This window comes from Brachyistius frenatus, unplaced genomic scaffold (genome assembly GCF_029030835.1).
Source record: "Brachyistius frenatus isolate BFR_SWC_R1_liver_20210118 unplaced genomic scaffold, ASM2903083v1 Contig_6, whole genome shotgun sequence".
NCBI lineage: Eukaryota > Metazoa > Chordata > Actinopteri > Embiotocidae > Brachyistius > Brachyistius frenatus.
Window position 1 is genome coordinate 5,549,076 of NW_027210605.1, and position 24,166 is coordinate 5,573,241.

Consider the following 24,166-nt stretch of genomic DNA (forward strand, 5'->3'; position numbering starts at 1 on the left):
GTTACAAAAGTGAGTGAGGAGGAAAGAAGGGTAAAATAAGAAAACAATGGCTCCTCACCAGTATGTCCAGGCAAGCTGACTTAAGCAGAGTGATTTGGTCAGCGATGGTGAGGGTGGTGAAACCCGGCAGCCGTTTGGCAAATTCCACAATCTTGATGATACATTTGGTGGAGAGCTCGCTGAACTTGTCCCACAGCCCGAGATCCAGTTGGACACGGTGGTCTGAGCTGGAGTTCTGAAACACAACAGTACACACACAGATCAGCATGTCCTATCAGAGGAGGTGTGCAACCCTGTTTGCATGAAGAGTGTCTGAGCCTCACAATACATTTACATTTTACATCAATCAAGGCAAAGAAAATCCATTTACATGTTGCATCAATCATTCAGAGGCCACACAGATGGCTTAATGGGGAACTGAATTAGTTAAGCCACCACTATGTTGGGAAAGCTACGGTGAATTTACGTCTTTGCACGCTGTTGTGGAACACTGAGTGACGGCATAGCTCGGAGAATGTTGCCACACACAGCACGAGTGACCAGCAGTGTAGGTCCAAGTCTATCAGTGTAACTTACGGTGGTGTATTTGCCCAATTGGCAGAGTGACGGGAAGGTTTCTTGGTGAGCTTTGCTGACTTTATTGACCAACTCCTCGAGCTCTCCACTCAGCTCGTAGCTCTCGGGAAGCACCACCTCCTCCTTCACGTCCTTCTTCTTCTTGTTTCTGTCATTACGCACCGCTACATCAAGAAAACAAAACCCAAAAAACAGCAGTTAGAAGAGACCATTACTTTGTACAAAGTCCTTTATTCCTGCCGTTTCAGAGTTCCCTTACAGAAAGCTCATTTCCTCTATCTGTGATGACTTTTGAAAACATGCGCAACACTCATGTTTAGAGTCGTTCACCACTGCCAAGGACATGTTGCATGCGAGGGGAAACCAGAACTAAGCAGCAACACAGGTTGCTCTTAACAGCATTAACATATTTCCTTCAGCGCGGCACGGACACTGGGCTATCTCCTTCTTATCACCCCGCTCGCTTCCTTGTCGATCCCTCTATCCACTTGACCGGTGCACATGAGCCAGTCCACTCTCTCCCTCTCTGCCTCCTCTCCCTCCTCCTCCCATACTTTCCTTCCTCTCAGGATATCCAGTAATAGCAGAGGCACAATGTGATCCCGGTCTTAACACACATCCCACACAAACATTACACCCACATACATGTCCTGCGGGCTCTGTGAAGGGCAAGAAACTGCCACTTACACGCAGTTTTACCGCACACAAGGTCGACATAAAGACCTTTATGTCGGCTCAAAACTGGGGGTCTTTGATTGTGCAAACAGCGAGAATTATGCCAGCGATATCTTTGTCGAAGCTGAAAATGTGGTTGTTTTTTTTCTAATGTCTTTCTGAATGAAAGCAGAGTCTGTGCTAGCTAGAGGGGCGAGGTTTTGTGGTGAAAGAGGAAGTCAGATTCATTTTGCAAAACGATTAGTCATATGATTGGTACAGTGCCCAGCCTCACCCTGATCACCACCCCTGGTACGCTCATCATCTGCTCATGTCTCTCTGCTGCATAGTTTCCCAGAGTCTCTGACTGAGCATTAATAGATCAATAAGAGAACCTAGAATCTGCAGCCCTGTGTGTGTGTGTGTGTGTGTGTGTGTGTGTGTGTGTGTGTGTGTGTGTGTGTGTGTGTGTGTGTGTGTGTGCGTGCGTGCGTGCGTGCGTGCGTGCGTGCGTGCGTGCGTGCGTGCGTGCGTGTGTGCTTGAGCTCTTGGCTGCTGAAGTGAATGAATAACCCCGGTTTAGAAGTGGGTTCCTCAGTCTTGGAGGGCTCACCTTCCTTGGACATGCCGACCTCAAAGCACTTCTGCAGCCTGCAGTACTGGCAGCGGTTGCGTGTGACCTTGTTTATCTGACAGTTCTTGTCTCGGTGGCAGGTGTACACCATGTTCTTCTGGATACTGCGACGGAAGAAACCCTGAAGCATCAGGAAATAAGAGACAAAAGGGGAGAGGGTAGGAGAGAGAGAGAGAGAGAGAGATAGTTAGCAAATAAAGGATGTGACATTTAACTTTGTCTTTCATACTCCCCTTTTGTTCACCCCTTTCCTCTCAGTTGAAACCAAAATAGAAAATCTACTTTTCACTTTCCACTGGGGCCTTCTTAATGAATGATTTTTTTTCACAGTAAGTCATCTTACTTTTCCTGGCTACAGGTCGCTTGCACAGTTCTTATCGGTCGAACTTGAACGCTCACTAATAATTCTTGCAGCGCAGCGTTTTTATGGATGTGTGTAAGAAATCCAGGAAAAGCGGAGCTCAAGACGGCTGCGGCAGGTTCTTCTCACCTTGCAGCCCTCACAGGAGCTGACCCCGTAGTGGTACCCCGAGGACTTGTCCTGGCACACAAAGCAGGGCTTGTAGACACGAGGTGGGGGAGGTGGAGACGGAGAACTGGGTACCATCTCCTCTGAGCTGGTGCTCTGGGTCTCCACCGCTGTGAGTAAAGAAAAAAAAAAAAAGGACAGCAGAGCGCATCAGCACAACTTGCCACTAATCATTGTCCTACAGCTACTGTTTCAGTCTACAAATGCCACATGTGCACTCGTCCAACAAGTGGACAGTTGAGCGTGTTTGACTGCGTTCAGACATGATGTGACAGCTGACAGCGGCTCCTTTTCCTTCTTCGTTTGCCTTGTGAAGACAGCGGGAGACACTGGGGAGTGTGTTCAGTTGATTAACATGTTGCCTGCATGTAGGTTGAGATACACTGAAGGGCCAAAATCAAATATATTATTTTTTTATAAATATTTTCTACACTTACGATATCACAATCCGGCAACATCTAGTCTCATGTTACAATATTGAAATAAGCTGATATTGATATATTTCCCAGCCATTATACATTATCACACTGTTTAAATTGTCTCTATTTAATAAGATCTAGAAAAAGAAAGAGAGTGAGCTAAAGACAAACGCTTCTACGTCCTGATACTGATGACCACTTTAATGGGCAGGACTCAGGATTTCATATGGCCATATTACCGGTTCTTGTGAAAGGGAAGAATGAGTCTTGACAGCAGAGACAAAACTGTGTTTTATAGCAGTAAGCAAGAGGGCTACTGACTGACAGGTAGTCTGATAAGGACAGGTAACAGGGAGCCAAAGCAGGCCCTTCCTCATTCCACAGACTGATGTCACCTCACGTGGACATCTTGCACGCACAGGGTAGGCTCGTGACAAACACACAGGCATGCGAAGCTGGTGTAAGGCCCTACTTCTACCTCTCAAACTTGGACACGGCTGTGACGTCAGCGCTTCCTCGAGCCACATATTTGCTACGGTACATTACACTTCATTATATTCCAGAGTGGACCCCATATGGGCTCCTTTGGATGTTCAAGTGTGCGGTGTATAGGTTCCATACTTCCCCCCGAGAAACATAAGCTGCTGCACACATATAGGACCAGACCCTCATCGCACATGCTAGCCTGCGCAAACTCACGGACACACATGTGCCCCCCTCACCCACACTCGCGCAAACACTTTCACCCTTGGTCACCCTCTAAATGCAACCCCCAACTCTGCATCCCACCACCCCCTGACACACAAACCCTTTTTTTCTCTTGTTTCCTGGCCCTAAATTCCTCAGTGCAGCCCTGCCAGGTTTTAACAGAGGCCTCGGCTCGTAAGGCGGCCTATAAAGGCGGTCCCATGGCCGGACTGGAGGCCCCAGCCCGGCTGGCCTGCACTTTATTGGGACTCAGTCACCTTGGGCAGCTATTCACACCACCAGCTGTAGCTCCCAGCCCGTAAAAAAAAGCCAATCATAAAATAAAAAACAGGGAGGCTCTAAAATTCTAACTTTTACTGCCCCCACCTCCCCCCAGCACCTTCAATGGAAAGCACAGAGGGCTTGCCTAAACTTAACCTACAACCCCCCCCCCCCTCTCTTCTCACATCCAAGGCTGAGGCGAAAACCCACCAGCTTGGCTTTTTACTAGAGGGGAGACTTCAAAAAGAAGAAAAAGGGGGCGTAAAAAGAGGAATTTGATAAAAAACAGAGAAAGGGGCAAGGGGGGTGGGGGGTGGGGGTGGGGAGGACACAGTTGCTCCTGAGGGCAAGTCTTGTTCAAGACCAAGTTGACCACTGCTGCTACAGCTGCTGTGACTGGCCTGCTGCTACCTCATTAATGATAGTAACAGAAATATGTCTGACATTTTTCATTTGTTGCCTGCTGCTCAAACATCTGTTTTTCATATGTATTTTTATATTTGACTTTTCAGAATCCGCATTCAAATTCCTCCTTTGAAAGCCTCACTTTGCTGGAGGCAAATATGTTTTCCATTAGTTTATAGAGCAACCCCAAAGCCAAATGTGCAAATCAATCTAAAACCTGAAGTTTCGGCCCGCTGAATGTTTCTGCAGCAGTTCTCATATCTCTTTGGCCAGAATGTAACAAAGCGGCAGGGTCAGTGCGAGAGCAGAAACCCTCTGAACGTGCCATGAACCACTGTGTTTATGCAACAATAACAGCAGCAAATGAGACTCCAGACCGAGCGCTGACAACCCCTGAGAAAAGGACAAACCATATGTGGCGTCAAGTAACGAACACTGACTGACACCGTCTCAATGGATAAAGAAAGCGAGCCAAAGGGAGAAAGTCCATCCTGGAGGGAACTCTGACAGCAGCGATAGAGAGAGAATACATCAGGCTCTGTCAACACATTGAACCTGGTTCCTGCCAGAGAACATGACTCCTGAACCCACCTCCCAGACTTCGCCTCATTCAGCCTGCTCCATCCAAATCCCCTGCACCACTTACCCCAGGGCGCCACAGTGAGAGGGCCCATTCAGGCAGCCATCCTGAGCCCCCTTTTTCCCAGTCTCTCCAACTCAGCTCATCACTGTTTAGAAAACAAAGCCCTGTGAAATGAGAGGCCCTCCTTATCAGCGCTTCGAGGCCCGGGGCACCATTTGCATGACAATCCCCTGGCCAAGGCCTGTGAGCTGATGACGGACAGATGAGATGAAGAGCGGGATAGGTGGGTGGCTGCTGTTGTTGGGGGAGGAGAAGTGGAGAAGAGAGGCAAGAAGAGAGGATAGCTAAGTTATCAGTAGCCACTGTTCGTTTCCTGCTAAGTATCAGTTTACTCCCTAATCCCTTGATGCAGCGCTCTCTGTGCACAAGCGGCCCAGCTGCACTGACCAGACCTAATCCTCTGATCACATACACACAGATACTATTCAGTGGCTACAAACCCCCCGTCCCCCCCGTCCCCCCCCCCGTCCCCCACACACATACACACACACACACAATCTGCTCCACCAACATTACACTTCAATGCTTCAGCCTGAGTGGGATGCGCAGTACATCATTCTCCACAACCTCATTACATGTGAAATGCAACTGCACACGACAGAAATAGCTGCTTCGCTGAAGGTGACTTCAACTGGGTCAATTAAATCAAATTCTAGGTCAAGTCAACCAGGCCAATTGACGTCCCTTTAGGATCAACAGATACAATAGAAGGGGAAAAGAGAGAAGAGGAGGAGATAGTGTAGAAAAACAAGGGACATTCTGGTAACACTGAAGCTGCCTGCTGTTCACTCAACTGGAAAGGGGAGTGTTCCTAATGTATGTGAGCAAAGGCATGACTATGCGGCTCCTGTTTTGTGTTGCAACACACTCCTTTTAACTGAACAGCATATGACATTCTGGCAGCACAACAAGTATTCTTTCACAATAGGCCTGGAGATTTTGTCTACGTGACTTGTTGGTGTGATTGAATCTTCAGCGTAACACTGTTCCAGAAGTCTAATCTTGGCATGTGAGAGCGAATGCATGGGCTGTTTGTGTCTAATGCCAGCGTACGTCCAGTACAGTAAATGAGAAAGTGGTGGAGAGATATTTGTAGGTGTTCATCTTTGTGTTTTTGTCATGTGCTGCGCTCTCTTTGCAGCCCGTATTTCACTTGTAAATTCAGGACTGTTGGTAACAGTACACCAGTAAGCTCCAGTATTCATTAAAATAATCCTCCTGTGTGTGTGTGTGTGTGTGTGTGTGTGTGTGTGTGTGTGTGTGTGTGTGTGTGTGTGTGTGTGTGTGTGTGTGTGTGTGTGTGTGTGTGTGTGTGTGTGTGTGCGCGCGCGCGGCCCATGTTTTTTGTGTTTGCTTTAAACTGCAAGCATGGGCATGTGTGGCCTTTTGTCTCAATCTCCACTTTCATTAAGCAGCCTGCAGAAGCTTGCGTGTTCATGTCGAATACACTGAGCAGCAAAAGAGAGTGTGAGGCTTTGAGGCGGCGTGGGTGAGAGGGGCACACAGTAGGGCTCACTGTGAAAAGAGGGGTGGGCACTGGGCAGACAGTCGTGGCAGACGGACAGCAGATTGAGAGAGGATGGTGAACAGTGGGCTGGGAGAATTGCTGGCACACTAGGTGGGGCCTTTGAGGGTGCCCTTGGCCCTCTCCGCCAACGCAGAGGCTACAGCACAGCAGGGTACTGACTGAGTGACCATCAGCACGGTTTCCAAGAACTGGGCTTCATGAAAGAGGAAAAGAAAGTACCACACCCTTGTCAGTGGTGTCAGCGTGTTTCACTTTTCTTCACTGTGTTTCTCTGCCCACGTCTTCCTGCCATCTTTCAGAGGCTTCTGCTGCAAGTTCCCATACAACAGACTTGTTTCCTTCCTCTTTTCAGTACCAGTCTTTCCGGAGGATCTCCGTCATTGCTTTTCTAACCACTTTTTGAGTACATCGCTACTACACCTTCTTACATGGGAATCCCACAGGTCAAATACTGTAATACTGCTGCTCTGTTCAAGCCTTGTTGCACACTGTTGAGTCACCTGCAAGCGTTCCAGTGGGAGGTCTATCAAGTCTCTATTGTGTGAGTTACACAAGCACTCACAATGGTACCTGCCTACAACCAAAGAGACAAAGAAAGAAATAGAGAAGTAAAAAAAACTGGGACGAATTCCTGAGCTTGTTGACAAGGAGGGGGGGATGCTTTATTAAAGGTGTTGAGCAGTAGCAACGCCTTTCAACAGCTGTCAGAAAGATCATTACCTGGGCTCCCACAGGCAGGCACGCGCGCGCGCGCACACACACACACACACACACACACACACACACACACACACACACACACACACACACACACACACACACACACACACACACACACACACACACACACACACACACACACACCTGTAAAGAGGCCCCACTAAGCTGTCTTTTGAAATAGGGTCTATGAAAAAACAGGGTTGCCGACCACAAGATGGCTCAGGTTTGAGCAGTGAAAACACACCAGACATTAATACACACAGACTCACACACACACACACACACACACACACACACACACACACACACACACACACACACACACACACACACACACACACACACACGTGCGCACACACCCACACCCACACACAGGAGTGCACACACACAGGAATTTACACCCTTCTGTCAGAACCAGCAGAAAGTCTTGAAACACACCGAAAGAGACGAACACATAAGTGAAGATTCATGACATACGCACATGATCCGACAGCAGACACACACTGTATGTAGTGTAAAAACATTTTGGCATGTGCTCATAGCTGCTTTGAGTGCTAATGACAAAACTTTTGACTTTTGGATAATGACAAAATGTGACATGGCACACAAACTGCTACCAACACACACACACACACACACACACACACACACACACACACACACACACACACACACACACACACACACACACACACACACACACACACACACACACACACACACACACACACACACACTTAACCCTCTTTATCTACCCCCCCCCCCCCATAAGCAGAGCAGAGCAGGAAAGGCAGCAGGTGGGATAAGCATGTATCCTCGGGGCACATTTTAAAAAGTGGAATTACCCTTGCAGTCTGGTGGTGCTCTGAAAACACCCTTTCTTCTTTACAGCACCTCATAAAGGGCCTTTTGATATTTTCTTGATGTAGTCGGCCGAGCCAACATTTGGCAGCAGGCACCCCCCTTTTCCTGCACCACACAACCCTGTCAAGAAACACACAAGTTGGCTTCAAACAGACATGCTGCCTGTCCCCTGTGAACCCGGCAAATAAAGTTTCCTTCAAATGTCCTTGTACAGCACTTGAGGAAAAGGTATTAAAAAGAGGGGGGAAATTCAAGGAAATATAGTTTCAATAAAAAGATTTCACTCAGTGGCCTTTCATGACAGGAAAAAAAAAACAGACAGTCAAGTGCAGATCTGTGGAAAAAATGTGCCCCCTCATCCCCGCGGTGAGCACCAGCTGACTCTTCATCTGCCCACCAGAAGACAGAGAGGAACACAGCTCACCTCCAGTGACTGGAGAGTGAACCTAAACCTGGCAATGCAGCCAAGGCCTGGGCCATTGATCATGTCAAGAAGACAGGACAACTCACGGGCAGGCGAGGAAGCAGACAGAGAGCGGAGGCAGGCAGGCAGGCGAGGTGAGGAGAGAATAGAGGAGAGAACAGTCATCGAGGGAAACCCTGAGTCTTTGATCCTCGGGTTGTTTCTCGTCCTCCCAGACTTCCTCTCACCATCTGTAGCCCTGGCTCTCACCTGTCTGTCTCTGGCAAGGCCACTAGCACTCGTTCAATTGCTATTGCTTCCTCCCCACAACAATAGAAACCTACAAAAGTAGAAGTAGCCCAGCCTTGGCTGCAGCCTCGCTCTGTCAGAGGAAGTGAGGGGAAAGGAGGATAACGTAAACAACAACAGTAGTATTAACTCCAGCACATTGGGGAAGCACCACAGACCGAAGCGTGCAAACGCAAACCACTTATTGGAAGGAACAATCCTACCCAAAAGTAGTAGCACATATCTCAATCCCACTCAACACGTAAAAGGTTTGCACACTCTACGCAGTTTCCTTTTGCCGTTTTCCTGGGCCTTGCATGTGAGCTTAGTAGATGATTAAATCATGCACTCATAGCTATCTATTTAACATCTTTTATGATTTTACTGAGTCCAGAAAAGCATTTACAGCTATGTTTTCATCCATCCAGTCACTTGGAAGGGCTTTAAAGGCAGCCCTGAGAGAGATTGAAAAAGCAAAGACAGAGAATGGGAATAAGACAGACATATCAACACTGGCAGAGCAGCAAGAAAATGACTGTGGCTTCCTGTTGTCTGAGTGATTTGCAATCCATATGTACGTTGTGATTTCTAAACCACTGGCAGTCCCCTTAAACTGGCAGGAACAGCCAGAGTCATATCACATGAAGCAGCCACTCTGAGAAACTTCTGCTTTGAGTGATACAGTGAAGAAATTATGCAAATCAGTTTTTCACTTTTGCTTGTCAATCATCCGCCAACAGGTTGCCCAACTCTGCATCTAGGTGGAGGCTGTCGAAACACTGACGAGATACTCAAATTAGAGCCACACAGTGATTCATTTCCTTCTGTGACTGTCTCTAAAGGTGTCGCAGAGGGAAGTTCCATGTAGCATTAAAATATGGGGCAATAATGTCACAGTTTGACATTTAGACTATTACCATTCAGGGATCACAAATACGTCACAGAAAGTACGCAATGCCCATTCAGTCAGTTCCCTTAACAGCATTGTACCCCTCAGCATTCCTGAACAAGGCATAAATCATCCAGAGCAGCCCCTAACTCATTTGCTGGATTGTTTCCTGTCTAACTGGCCATCCGTCTGTCTCGTTGGTCTTCTCTCTTGTGTTTTCTGGCAAATGTGAGGTGTTCATACAGTGGAGCAGAAGCTGATAAATCCAGGCTTAATGACCGAGGGGTTACAGCCAGCTCTCATTCAGTCACAGGTCATGCTCCAGTGGAGACATGGACGCATTATCTGGCAGTTTGTAGCCACTGAAAAGCATGTGCTTTTTTTCCCTCCTGCATGCCTGCTCGTGAGTGTATGTCATGTGTGTAAGTGAGAATGCACTTCTTGTGTCAGATTCAGAGAAAAATATCTACTGCAGGAGCCCACAGAAACAGTGAGTGTGTTAACATTACTTTAGTAACCTGCTAATTGTTGTTTTTCAGCAGTAACCTGATTCCTATGTTACAAAGGTGACAAAAATATATTTAGATAGCAACATTTATGCAGAAGAGACCTCATTTCAAAATCAAATTTACATGTAATAGAGTTTATAACAGGAATTTTACACGTGTGCGTGTCTAAGTGCCAACACAGGGAATGGATGACTGTGAAGGCAATGAAGTGAGATGAAAGATAAGATCGTTACTTATCGTATCCTTTTATCCAAAATAAATAAATCTGAAGTCTGGCTGAAGCAGAAACAGAAAGTTAAATAAATAAGTTCTTTTCCACAGCTGTACTGTAGACTATTTGTCAAATTTTAGACATACGCACACAGTAAAAGGAAATAAATTGTGGCCTTGGTTACAAAATATGACCGCAAGCTGGAGAAAAGTCTGAAAACTGACCAGCTGTATGTTGAGTTCTCAAAATGGGAACACATTTTTCTGTTTCCTGCCTTAACCTGATTTCTCCCAATGACCTGCTTTCATGTGCACACGTAAACATAAACTGACACTCATCTTCTCTCTGTAAAAAAGTCCCAAACTATCAGCTCGGCGCACAATTACAGGCATGTCAGCTTACACACACCTGTTCCTCCTCAGAGATTACACAGGCAAAATATACACAAACAGACAGACGCACACACTGCAGTGGGTATGTAAACACGCAAACAAATGAACGGATGCAAGTATATACAAATGAACTTGTGCCTCATTTTCAGAAAGATGGTCACAGTAGTTGCACATGGGCAGAATTTGACTAATGTCCAAGGCAGAACATCGCCAACGGGCCTCCTTCCTCCTTCTCTCAGCCCTGAGCCCAGATAATGGCTGTACTACATGGGCCGCTCACCGCTGCCTGCCAAACACTGTCGGCTGCGTAAACACAGCCCATTCACACATGCACAGAGGGAGGACAGTCAGGCTCGTCTGGGTTTCTAGTCCCGGCCGAGACCGAGGCCTTCGCTTCCCATAACACTGAAGCCCCTAGCAACACTCGAGCCAGGCTGTCAGTCAATAACACGGAGGTACCAGAACGGCTCTCTTCCCATTAAGCTCACACACGGCTCCGAGCTGACACACGCATGCTCCTGTATGCTATAAACAAACACACATGTGCAAGGGTACATCACATCCTCACCAGTGAAATAAACCCCTCTCAGGTGCACGCATAAGTACTGGACACATACACACACATTTGCACGTAGTCTGCCAACTGCCCACGCCTTTGTACAAGGGAAAATGTGCCTGGCAGGCAAAGAGCTGTTCTCAGTAAACAGCTACAATAGCAGCAGCCAGACATGGGTGTTAGGGTGGGCAGCCACAATTCCTCAGTGGCCAGCAAACTATTGTGAAACAACTTACAAAACTCCACATTTCTGTTATAGAGCTCATACACAGAGGCAAACTGTTGGCCCAGTTGCCTCATAGCAGCCAGAGCTATCATGTTGTGCTCCAAAAATTGTCGGCTGATTCCTCGCAAAGTTTCAGAGTAAGCAGTTTTGTGAAGTACTGCTAAAAACAAAGAAGACGGACAGGAAGACACAAACAGCCAGTCCGAGGTGCCAGATTCAGCCTCCACATGGTGGTTGATGAGTTTTATTTACAGTGGTGTGACTGACGCTGCTGAGGGGGCTATAAACTGCTGTTGGAGCGGAGCTGGATTCCAACACAGGCCTGAGGAATCCAGCCTGGCACATTGTCTGTCTCTGGATTTGACACAGCAGTCTGGGTGCCCAAAGCCAGCCAAACAGGCACGCAAAGACTACATACACTGACATATAGGAGTTCACACACAGACTGCACGCACACAAGCACAAGGTGACTCTCTCCTATTTATGCAAAAGCAAAACCACACATGAAAGGGGGCTTCTGGAAAAAAACTTGAAGCAACTGCTGGGACTGAATCTGTTTATTTATAGGTGGCCCTGCCTATTAATGGGCTCAGCTATTAGTGCAGACAGATCTGTGAACAAGGTGGTGTGACACTGAAACACAAGTAGTTCTTATACTGAAAATGGCTTCATGCTATAAAAATGTTTTCCATGTTGCGATGTAATATCAGACAGCAAATATGATATAACTATTTTATGGTTAGAATTAACTTATACTAATATATATGTATTAAGTATGCTTAATATTGATTTTATTGTCATTGCATAATGCATGCATGAAAAAACCACAAAGCAGCCTGAGCCGAATAAAGAATTATATCAATTAGGAGCACTTTAATCCTTTCTATTCATTATCTAAAAGCACTTCTAAAACATTTAATGAATGGCTTCTAACACGCTATAATGTAGTCGTAGCTTAAATGACATTTCGAAGTGTTTGTGAGCACAATGAACAGTTCAGACTCTTTGCTTCAGTGTTTTGTACATTTCACTTTTTATGGATTCCCTACTTCAAACACCTCATTGAGTTGCAGTGGTATAATCATTTTCTGAGAAAAGTGAAGGGTTTTTTTTTTCCCTCAGCTGTATCAATTACAACTCAGTGACCTTGGACCGGCTTCAGCACATTGTTTTGACATTATCTTGGAGGAATCAACGAGATTTATGTGTGTATGACAGCAGTGACAATTCCTCATTAGAACTCCAAGTCTCCTTCATTCTCCCTCTCTACCTCTCTCGCTCTCATACACTCGCACACACATGCACGCATGCACACGCACACCACCCCCCAACCAAGATACCACTATCTATTCCCAGTCCTGCCCCCTCAGGCATTCTAATCTTTTAATTGAATCTTTTGTAATTATAATGAAATAACTGCGGACTTCTATCAGGGAGAAAATGATCAGGCCAGAATGTGCCAGCGGTCATAGGAAGCTCTTATTTCTTTGCCACTGCTGCTGAGATCTATACCCCCATTTCAATTAGCTCCTCAATTCACTTTTGAACAGCACATTAAGGGAAAACAAAGAGGCTTGTGTGCCAATGCATGTGTGTGTGTGTGTGTGTGTGCGTGACTGCATGCACAGTGACAAATTACTCCAGCAATCTGTTACCGCCACGTCCGGCCCTTGTATGTATCGGTTGCGAGCATCACAATTAATATCCAAAATGTGCTTGGAAAGATGGAGCCACGAGTGTGTTTTGGTGAGAAAAACACATTTTCCCTTCGTCTGACCCCGGAGAGTTGCTAAACGTAATTGACTCATTCTTCTAAGCAAATGAACATTGACGGAGAAGGGATCGGTCTGCATAGGCTCTCTCAAATGGCTTCCTAGGCAGTTGACTAATTCAGTTCTCATTGACGTATGACTAAATCAGTGTCCATTATCCTTATGTGTAGGGCAGCTCAGATGTAGTACCAGCTCTGTGGCATAAGGCACTTAAGAGCATTACACAAGTCAAGCTGGTTGAAAGGGTCTCCTTTTCAGCAAGCTGACAAGGCCGCCACACATGCAGGAGATCTGACATTGGCCAGGCCATAGCCTCTGACTAACCTCTGACGTTGAGGTCTCCCACTAGTGAACAAAAAAACAGGAAAACTGACCACACACTTTTAAGTCCTCCGATTGTCCCTGGCTAACGGCCAGCAACAGTGACACTTATCACCGCAGGAGATTTACTGCCAACACAATGGAATATACTCATTTGGTGGGAGATTTAGGGGAACAAAAATGTTTTATTGCATATTCTACAGGTTACCGAAGAAATACCAAGGAATTCACGATTTATAATAAACATCCATGTTGTCTGAAGTGCAACTCAAAGTGAGCATTTGCCAAACAGTTGACTTCTTTTTACAAAAGGGCCCACGGTAACTCATTGTTGAGTGTTAATCCAGGGCTAGGTGACTCTCTTTACAAACACAGTGGCTATTTTGGTGTGCAGAGTGGTGTGCTTGTGTCAGTGTGGCATTAGGAGTCAGACAGGTCTCTCTGTTGTGCAGCTGGGCTGACTTAATGAGATATCAGACCCAAACATCAATTCATCAGCTTCATTGATGAGGACAATGAGGGGCAACTGCTTCAGTAAAGAGAGGCATTATGGCTCCTTCTGCGGGGATAGGGCGGCCTTGTTTATAAAGGTTATTGGGCACACAGGGCTTGAAACAGTACACCACACCAGCCTCCACTTTGCTCTGCTCTGTTAGACTCAGCTCTCGTACCCTCAGGGCAGCTTTTCTGGACTTTTTTTTTTTTTTTTTTTTATCTTTGGTTTAGGTAACAAAGATCCCAAAGAAAACGTACTTCAGGAATCTGGAGGTCTAATTTTTAAATGTGTGCATGTGTGTGAATGGGTTAAAAGCAGAGGCCATAGAAGCCTGATTGATTAAATAAACAAATCTCATCTTGTTATCATCAGGGCTCCCCTAGCTAAGCAGAGCAGGCTGGGCTGGCTGGAGTCCCCTCTGGCCTCAGCCTCCACTGACAGGGCATCTGTCTTCATTAAACCTCAGCCAGTGTGCATGACGTCCACTGAAATGCTGGTGTCTTCACGATTAATGAAGACAGATGACTCCCCCCCCCAAGAGGCAGTAAAAATGAATAAAAGAGCAGGAGGATGAACAAACAGAAAAACACAGAAAAATGTCACAAACAGCTCTCAAAAAAGCAAGAACAGGGTTCAGCTCTTTCTCTGATCGCTCCAGCTCCTCTGATATTCCTGATTGTTTTTCTACTGTCTATCTGGCTTGGCTCTCTCAACACTTCTCCCACCATACCATGCTCACACACCCCCACTCCTTTTCAACTCTCACACACACTGGCTCACAGCAGCAACAGCCCCCTGGAAGTGTATGGAAATGGACCCCAGTTGTTGTTGTTAGAGTCAGAGCCTTGTCTGAAGTCAGAAGCAGAAGAAGAGAGAAGAGAAAGCTAGGCCAGAATATCCCTCGGCTTTCTTACGACTTTGAATTCATTCTTATTTATTCATCCATTTATTCACTAAATAATTCATCTACTTATTAATTCATGGCTGTGCGGCTCAAGAAGAACATCATTATCAATCGAGTATCCAGAAGCATAAACAAACCTCTGCCCAATGAAGACCACAGCAGGCTACACAAAACGTTTAACGTGTGTAATAATTTAAACGGGCCACATCCATCATTAAACTATAGTGAGCAGACAAGTATCAACCCCACACTGCAAATGGAAGATAAACTAAACAGAGTGCATCCAACATGGTACTGTTTTCTCTTCCTGTCACTCACCAAACCTTTTCCTCTTTCTAACATGCAGCACCTGGCAAGGTCAAACCTCAGGTGGCTCACATTGTCATTGAAACTTGACTCCATGAGCTCAAACTCACGAGTCAAACATGGTCACACAGACAAGGCACACACAAGTACAATAAAGCACAGGGACACAGTGCATATAATATCATAGCAGAGGGTTTCTCTCAGATAGCTGAGCAGCTCAGACTGGCTGTGAGGAGTGAGAGGAGAGGAGACTGTCTGTCCCAGTCTTTTCCTGTGCTGCTCTGTAGCCCCTGACAGCAGCCCCCTTGGCCAAACCCTGAGGGGTAAACAAGCCAGCAACAAGACAGAGAGGGAGTGAGTGAGTGAGTGAGTGAGTGAGTGAGTGAGTGAGTGAGTGAGTGTGTGTGTGTGTGTGTGTGTGTGTGTGTGTGTGTGTGTGTGTGTGTGTGTGTGTGTGTGTGTGAGAGAGAGAGAGAGAGAGAGAGAGAGAGAGAGAGAGAGAGAGAGAGAGAGAGAGAGAGAGAAACAGTCATGATTGTGTCATACAAGAAATCCAAACAGGATGCCACTTACACTGAACACTTGCACTGCCCGTCCAAGCAAAGGGGTCCAACCCGGTAAAGAAGGGGCTCGCCTTCCGAAGCATGCATGCACCGCGACTGGTGACATCATAGAGCTGACGGGGGCCCATTCCCAGAGCCTCCATACAGTCGAACATGGTACCCCCCCACCCTCAGCAGAAATCTCTACAAGCCCTCAGTCCTGTCTGCGTCCTGCCCTGCTTCCACTGCTCACGTCACTCGCTGAAGCGGTGACAACAGTACACAGCAGCAACAGCTATGTGGATTTGCAACCTTCCCTTCCCTTCCCTCCCTTCACTTATCTCTCGCTGTGCCTCTCTCTGCTGTCCTTTCCTGCCGACGCTGGAGTTTCCCTCTTTCCCTCTCAGCTGGAATGCAGATCTGGATCCTGAATGGCTAAGCTGAGCTGAGTGGGACTCTCTACTCTCCCCCTGCCCTTGGGTGAGCTGCTCCCTGTCTGCTGTAACAGACCTAAATAACAGCCTCTCACAGCTCTCGCTGAGCCCCAGACACAGTGGAGCGAACCAACTGCCTCGGCATGACGCTCTGAGAGGGGGGTGGAGAGAATGCCAGAGAGGGAGGGACCCAGGAGGAGGAGGGAGGGCCGTCCAGCAGAGCCTGCACTGGAGGAAGAGCCGATCTGGTTAGAGGACAAAACTTTCTTCCCATTCTTCTCATGTTTTCTTGTGTGTGCTGTTTTGGGTTTCATATTTCAGCCTCGAATACAAACAAACATCACCCCCACCCCTCTCCTCCCAATGGTCTCCCATTCAGATCTGGTCCCTGTCTCTGCCTGTCTTTACACTGCACCTCCCCCAGTTCCCTGCAGTAAATATGAGCCCACTTCCCCTCCCTCCTCTGAGCCCCCCGTCTCTAATCATAACCATATTAAAGTCCAGCCACTGGCCCTGGTGTGTATGTGTGTGTCAGAGAGAGAGAGAGCCAGAGACAGAGAGAGAAAGAACATTGTGCTGTGGTTGAACCCAGAAACCAGATGCCAGGGTAAATCCCTCCTCCCTCTCAGGCTGTTTGAGGGAACAGAGGATGGGCAGTTCTCTCTGTCTCTCCCTCTGGAAGTGCTTTAACAGTGATGAATGAGGGCTGCCTCGCTCAATCCCCGCAGTGCATTTACACAGACAAATACCCCCAATATACAAACTCACCATGTGCTGGACACACTTCTCACAGGTTCACTTGACCTTGTTTTGGATTTATATCTGACAAACTTTAGCAAAGGGATACAGAGGATGCAGATGCAGTGCGGCTGTACAAAGAAGGATTAAAAAGCCTCTTGCCACCTACATGTTTAGTTGATTGTTTTATTGGGAGTCACACCATAAAATTTCACCTTTTGCATTTAGCCTTCTTTAACACTGGCTGGTCTGTGTATTGATAAAAAAAAATACAATTCAATTTAAAAAAAAATAGCAGAGCCCTCACAGTGACAGAAAATCAAAGGAAATCAATAGGTGGTCTGTGGACCTAACTGTTGCTCAGCAGACAGATAGACTCTGGCAGGGCTAAAGCAAACAGCCTGATACAATGGGAGATATATGATAATAGAATGGCTTTAGTCTGTGAGAGCTGCACATTCATCTCCCCCCCTGTCAAACCAGTCCAAGTGGTACAGCCCAGCAGGCAAAAAAAGACACCATTTCCTGTCAATCTGTGCTGCTGGCTATGCTCTCCATAAACACACAGTACCCCCCTCCTCCCCATCTCCCTCTCCTCCCCATCTCCCCCTCCTCCTCCTTCTCCTCCTCTGTCTAACACTTCACTCTTTTTCCTGTCTCATGAAAGAAACCATGCTTTCACATTTCTGGTTATTTTGAATGATTTTCATTACATTGTTTATTGACCTAAAAGCTAGTCCTCCGGTTGAGACCTCCTGTTTATTTTTCTTAAACTGGCACACACACACACACACACACAGTCAAACACACAAGTGGGCTGAAACTCACACTTGCCCATGCACACACACGGTCACCCAAACAGACACACATTTAATAGCTCTTTTGTTGCATCAAACAGTAAACAACACCAGTAGTTTTTATGTGTTTCTTACAGCTGTCAGGTCATAAAAAGGAGGCTTTATGACAGCAAGAAAAGAACAGTGAGGCTAGATAACAAACTATTATCTATCAGAGATGCCACTGCGAACGGTTTGTTGTTAAAAATGACTCTTTTCTTTTCCTACCTCTCCACCCATTTACTCGATAATTCAGAAGAAAAAAAAAGTCCTGGTCTGGATGCATTTCAGATTAAATCATCACTGCCCGGAGTCACATTTTATGATCCACAAGCATTCTTCTCACACTCGTCTTTCGTCTCCTTCCTGTCTTTTTTTTTTTTTTTTTTTCTCCCTGCTAGTTTCATACAGCATCCTGGAAACTAGAAACTGGCTAATCCCCTGGTGCTCAAATGTTCTATGTAACATCAGCGTTGTTTGCCAGGGCTGCTCTCTGGACCAGTGAGCTGAAACAAAATCAATTCATAATATCATGTGCTCACACTTGAAACTCTTTTGTTTTTGGAGATTTATGGACCCTATCCGATTCCCCTGGTTTTGACATTTCTTTTTACTAGGATTGAGACTATAACTCAGATCACTAACTCCCAGGTTCTCTGCTTATTGGCAAATGGCGCTAGGAGCTGTGAGTCTTCCAAGGCTTCAGAGGGTCTGCAGAGTGAGTTTAGACATCTAATCTACACATACTCCATACTGCTGCTGACCCAGGCTGGTCCCCCCCCCCACCCCACCCCTTCCCCAGCCAGAGAGGTTGAACTCCAGAAGAAACCCCCACTGGGCCACTAACTTTCCCCCAAAACTTATCCTGCCCTCCCTCCTTCTCTCCCTCACTTGCTGGCTCACAAGTCTCTCCATCGCTCTCCTTAATTCCCCCCCCCCCCCTTGTTTCTGCAAATGCTCTTGCCATTTCATCAAGTTCCCTATGGCCATTTTTTCCTGACTGCGTGATTTGTTTTAGTTGACAAAGGTTTTGGAAATGTTTCATTTTCAGTGGCTGCCAACTCACTGGTCATTTTATGTTGACTGCTGCTTTCAATCATGTTTAATTTCAGTGATTAGAACAGATTTAAACACAGTTTCAAAATGTTTTATTATTGGTTTTTTGATATGATTTATTTTTATGATGTTTCAAGTCTGTATCCACAGAGAAGACAGGGACACTCCCGTAAGATGGACCCAGTCTACTTATAGCTCCACGCAGGAGCCCATGAAAATCTGGCTTTACTACTGTCTGGCACGCTGATGCCGATTACAGATAAGACGTATACAACACATTGTTGCCACTTCCTCTGTATACAGGGACTCAGGTTCCAGCCGAGCCATCAACAGCGCAGTGGTGTGTGAGGTAATAAAGACAACAATTTACGCTGAACACAGTGTGCTGGTTTTGAAAAGGAATGCAGGGCTTTTCCATTTCTGATGTGAGCATGTGTGCAGTGTATAGACATGCTGAAACAGATTGCTGGTGATGATAGAGACACTAAACACCAGTCCAAAACGCCCTCCCACTACAGCCAGATTCAGGTTACACAGAAGACACACACACACACACACACACACACACACACACACACACACACACACACACACACACACACACACACACACACACACACACACACACACACACACACACACACACACACACACAAATACACATCCCATACAGCTTTTATTTTTCCACAGCAGAGCTAATCAAGAACCCATGTAGACAAAATATTTTCCATCTTTTTCATAAAAAGAAAAAGTAATTTATTTATATTTATGCCATGGTGTGTTATTTTTGTCAGCAAAAACAAAGCGCAATCCTGGCGTTCTTTGTCATTACATCCATCAACGGCTCCACCAGCCGCAGATTTTACACATGTTCAGCTCTGACAAAACATGTAAGCTTATCCACTCATCTACCTCTCTCTCACAGTATATCTCTGGAAGATACAGGATGTGTCAGGAGGAGGGATGGGGGTAAAGTGGGGCATGATTTCTGAGAGACCATTTTTTTCAGCAGCGGCCATGTTCGCCTCTGTTCACACCCTGGTCCCACCAAAGGCCTAACAGAGCTACTTTTCAGAGCACTATCAACCTTGGCCATCTTTCAGCTAAGCCTTTTTCACTTTCTGTCTCCTTCTCTCCCTCTATCTGCACTGTCATGACATTTTGCTACTCTTGTTTTGTGGGGAAAAAAAGTCAGATCTTTTAGTTGTTCAGCCAAAAGTATGAACCCCCATCTTGTTCTCATATAGGCCCGCCCTGGGCCTGAGTGGCCTCCCACGCCTTTGGATAACCCAACCCTCCTTCCTCGCCATTGTGTGCTTTTTGTCTTGCACGTGCCCACAAAGGACTATCTGAAAACTGACCCCTCCTATTTTTAATAGTAGCCTCTTTATCTTCATCTGTCATCATGTCACAGCTATAGTACACTCTGTGGCCCCTCTCTTACCAGCAACCATTGCTGACTTTTCATACAGGCAGGCATGCAGTGCGGCACACACACACACACACTTATACACACACACACACACACACACACTTATGCACACACACACACACACACACACACACATGCACACACACACACACACACACACACACACACACACACACACACACACACACACACACACACACACACACACACACACACACATATTCAAAATATACACGAAAAGTTGCAGCAAGTTTCCAGCACTTAGGGTAAATTGGCTCCAACTTGCAGAGAGGGATAATGAGAGGAAATCCAAGGTGAAGGCTGAGGAGAAAGAAAAGGAGAAGAGAGCGAGGAGAGCGAGGGAACTGAAAAGCATATAAGCCAGCAGGGTTTAGGTGGATAACGTCAGAGCAGCAGATATTCCACTTGCTATCACTTTCACAAAAATGCCTTCAGTGGGCCCTGAAATTGTCAGGAAAAAGAAAGTGGGCCTTTTTTTGGTCTATTTTCCCTCCATCATTTATTGAATCATGGCCAGCCAGAATCATGGTTGAAAAATAAAAAGGTCAATGTGAGGGAATTGATTTCTAAAAAGGAGTGGAGCGCCTCGGAGAGCTGTCATCTTGAGGCCGGTGGTCGCCAAGGGAGATGAAAGCGGGGATGTCAGACGATGCAGAGCTGTTTATTAAAGCTGAGGAGGCTCCGGTCTCACTGATAGATCAAGGACACAGCCAAACAGCCCTACACATTGCTGTCATCACACACAAGCACACACTAACGGTCCAGCTCGAGCATTGCTAATTTGCTATGTAGATCGTGGTCACAGGAGCAGAGATGCCAGTGAGCAGATGGCTCTATAACAGTGATTTTTTTTTTTCTCATTAAGCGTTGGCATTCATACCATTGAACGCTGGGGTCTAAATGAAAAACTGCTAACTCTGATTTAGTTTCATATCCGGGTGCTCTAAAATGTGATGTAGCTCTATCTTTCATGATTTAAAAACTGTTGCTGAATTGAGATCACATTTGGCTGATGAATAGTTTTGCAGAGCCATCCACCCGGGCTCTTTTCTTTTATACCACTGTCATAAATTATCTGGGTCTGATTTTTTTGAATGGTTTTCATTAGGGTTTCGACAGTGTGACAATGTTAATGTTGTTCAGAAAGAAACACAGTATATGAAAGCATTTTTTTTTTTTAAACTGAGATCAGTATTGTCCTATATTACAATTGTAAAATCACTGCTGATGAAAATCCAAATACATCTCATACATCATTAGTAAATTACACAGCATATTCTATGTAGGCTTAACTGGTTATTATTAAATTCTTCCAAAACAATAATATTTCAATCAAACACTTACACCTAATTTGGTTGCCATATTTTCAAAAGTTACAGAGGAAGAGGAAATGCTGGGAAATGCCAAGTAAAAATTATGTATCGGAGCAAATCACAATTATGTTACTCTGCAGCATATGCATGATATGTGCTCACAGACTAAGTGAGCAAGAGAGCAAGAGAAGTTACCGTCACGACACCACAATAAAACTCTGATTAACCTATTTGCATCATAACGTTAGTGCCTTGAATCTGCCAGTGCCACTGATCGCAAATATATGTATTTTTTCTCAAATTCTTAAAAAACTACTTGTAATGTTTTCTCCTAGTCTCAGCCCATTGCTCTGCCCCCTCTAATAAATCTCAGAGAGATCAGTAAATGCCACAATGACTGATCGGTGTCAGAGATGGATCGACTTTGCTCTCGGGAGCAAACGTAAATGTGAAATCAAAGCTGTCTTTGAAAGCCGTTGCAAGTTTAAAAAGAAAGGTGACATCACAGTTTTTAAAGAAAAACAAAATTGAGATGGGCGTTTTGTTTTCCAGTACATGTAGGAAAGCTCGTGTGTCTGTGAGGAAGCGACGGGTAGCAGGGCAAAGCACATTGCTCTCATATCCATACATACATTCTCTTTGGTCTCCCTCCCTCCCGTCTCTCATATATGCAGTATACCCACATGAGCATGCACATCTGCACCCAGACAAATCCAAACCTACACCATCAATGACCTACCTACTTACCTCCATCAAGGCTGGGCTGAAACCCAGCACTTCAACCTTAGGAAAATAAATAAAAGCGGCACAATGTGCTGTTTGTGCTCTGCTTCGCCTCCAGTGGAGAAGCCTTCACTCTGCTAGTTGATGTCTTTCCCTGTTGTCCCTATCCTCCATTTAAAGGTTCGCTTTTACATTCACTCTCATGCTACATTTCCCACCAAAATGGCTCCTTTACGCAACTCCCCGAGCTCTCTAAGCCAACATGACCTCCTTATGTATATGTGTGTGTGTGTGTGTGTGTGTGTGTGTGTGTGTGTGTGTGTGTGTGTGTGTGTGTGTGTGTGTGTGTGTGTGTGTGTGTGTGTGTTTAAGAATGCGATGAGTGTTTTTAATTATGTCATTCTGCATGAGGATATTTTTTTGTGCTGGAACATTTTGGTACGTCTTCACAGCCTGCCTGACTAAATGCTTTGTGTGAGCTGTGTGTGCGCGTGCAAACATGTGTGTTTATGTCTGAGAGAGCACACACACACACAGAGATGTATACATATATTCTAGGCAGTCAATATGCTAATGTTGGTGAGTGTGTGTGAATTTGTGTGAGGCATATAAACTCATTCCCAGCACACACAAGTCACATGAACGGCTGTTCATCTTGTCTCCACTGGAGGCACAACTGAGCCGACTCAGGCAGCTTTTACACATGTTTCAACACGCAATTCTTTCCATTCTATTAATACAAAGCTTTTAATTTCATCCCACTGCAACACAGCTCAAACATTCACAGCTGAGCCTTTCATGACTTTTCTGTATACATCACACAGCATAACCCTACAAATTATGGTATGAATGGAAAGTCCAGGACTTTTAGATTTTGGGCCAGGCCATGTGGGCTGAAGGAAATGACCTACTAGCTTTTCAAAACATCCCTGTGGCTGGCTTTGGGGCCAGGGCTCTGGCCCTGATTGGTGAAAGCTTAGAGAGGTGTTTCAGGGCTCAGTGATGATGTTATCACATAGTAAGTGGCCTTAATGGGCTTCCAACTGTTTGTTTGAAGGGCTCCCATAATGACAGGGATCAACTGATAACAGCCTCCGCTACACACTGCACAGAAACCCATCAGACCCTCTCACGGATGAACAAATGCTGCTTCGCATTTATTCAGATATGGGTGTAAGGATGGGAGTCTTGCAGCACACCCACATGGTCACATGACTTAAAGGTTGAAGTGAAGCACTAAGATCTGCCAGGTCCATTTCCTCCTTTTATGCATTAAGAGTGAAGAAAAGCCTACTATGCCTACATGTGCAGACACAGTCGGCCCACCCCGTGTCCCTCCCCTTTCCCGTCTCTTCCCACCTCTGTGCAAAACAGGTATTTCCAAAGACACTCTGGTGCCAAAACAGAGTGCCGCCATGGGAGGTGCTTGGACAGGTCGGCACAGCATGCACGCCCAACAAAGGTGGGTGTCACCCGGGCTATCTCTCTAACAACAATTACACACAGAGCTCTGAAGTTGGCAAGAATTCAGAACTATTGACTTGCACACACAGAGAAATATCCACAGTGCTACTCCCTTTATGTGGAAGGTATTTTGTCAGTCTGGCCTACAGACAGGCCTGACAACAATGAGCAGGACTGTTAAGCCAACTCTTGGAGAAGAAGTTGAAGGAGAAGAAAAACGGGGCCTGGGGAATGTCCAAACCAAAGCCTTTTGTCTTCCCCTAACATTTAAAAGAGCAGGGAATGAGACTGCTGTCAGCAAAATGACTTGTAACATTCCTTGTCAAGGGATACACCAATAGGATGTTTTAAAAGGCGATAAGAGCAACAGAGAGTTTTCCACTGAGAGGACAG

General features: G+C 45.9%; 1 protein-coding gene across 3 annotated transcripts in view; it reads right to left on the minus strand.

Annotated features, from left to right (window-relative positions):
- The window catches only part of rarga (retinoic acid receptor gamma a), a 43,910-nt gene that overhangs the window by 3,955 nt on the left and 15,789 nt on the right, over window positions 1–24,166 (minus strand). For 2 of the 3 annotated variants that reach the window (XM_069688055.1, XM_069688061.1), the window contains 4 exons: window positions 2,355–2,503; window positions 1,844–1,985; window positions 577–740; window positions 59–235 (listed from right to left, as the gene is read on the minus strand). In XM_069688055.1, the coding sequence (XP_069544156.1) occupies window positions 59–235; window positions 577–740; window positions 1,844–1,985; window positions 2,355–2,503 (632 nt within the window). Of the gene's footprint in view, window positions 1–58; window positions 236–576; window positions 741–1,843; window positions 1,986–2,354; window positions 2,504–15,787; window positions 16,507–24,166 lie in introns of those variants that run through there. The other variant, XM_069688070.1, reaches the window with a different exon arrangement.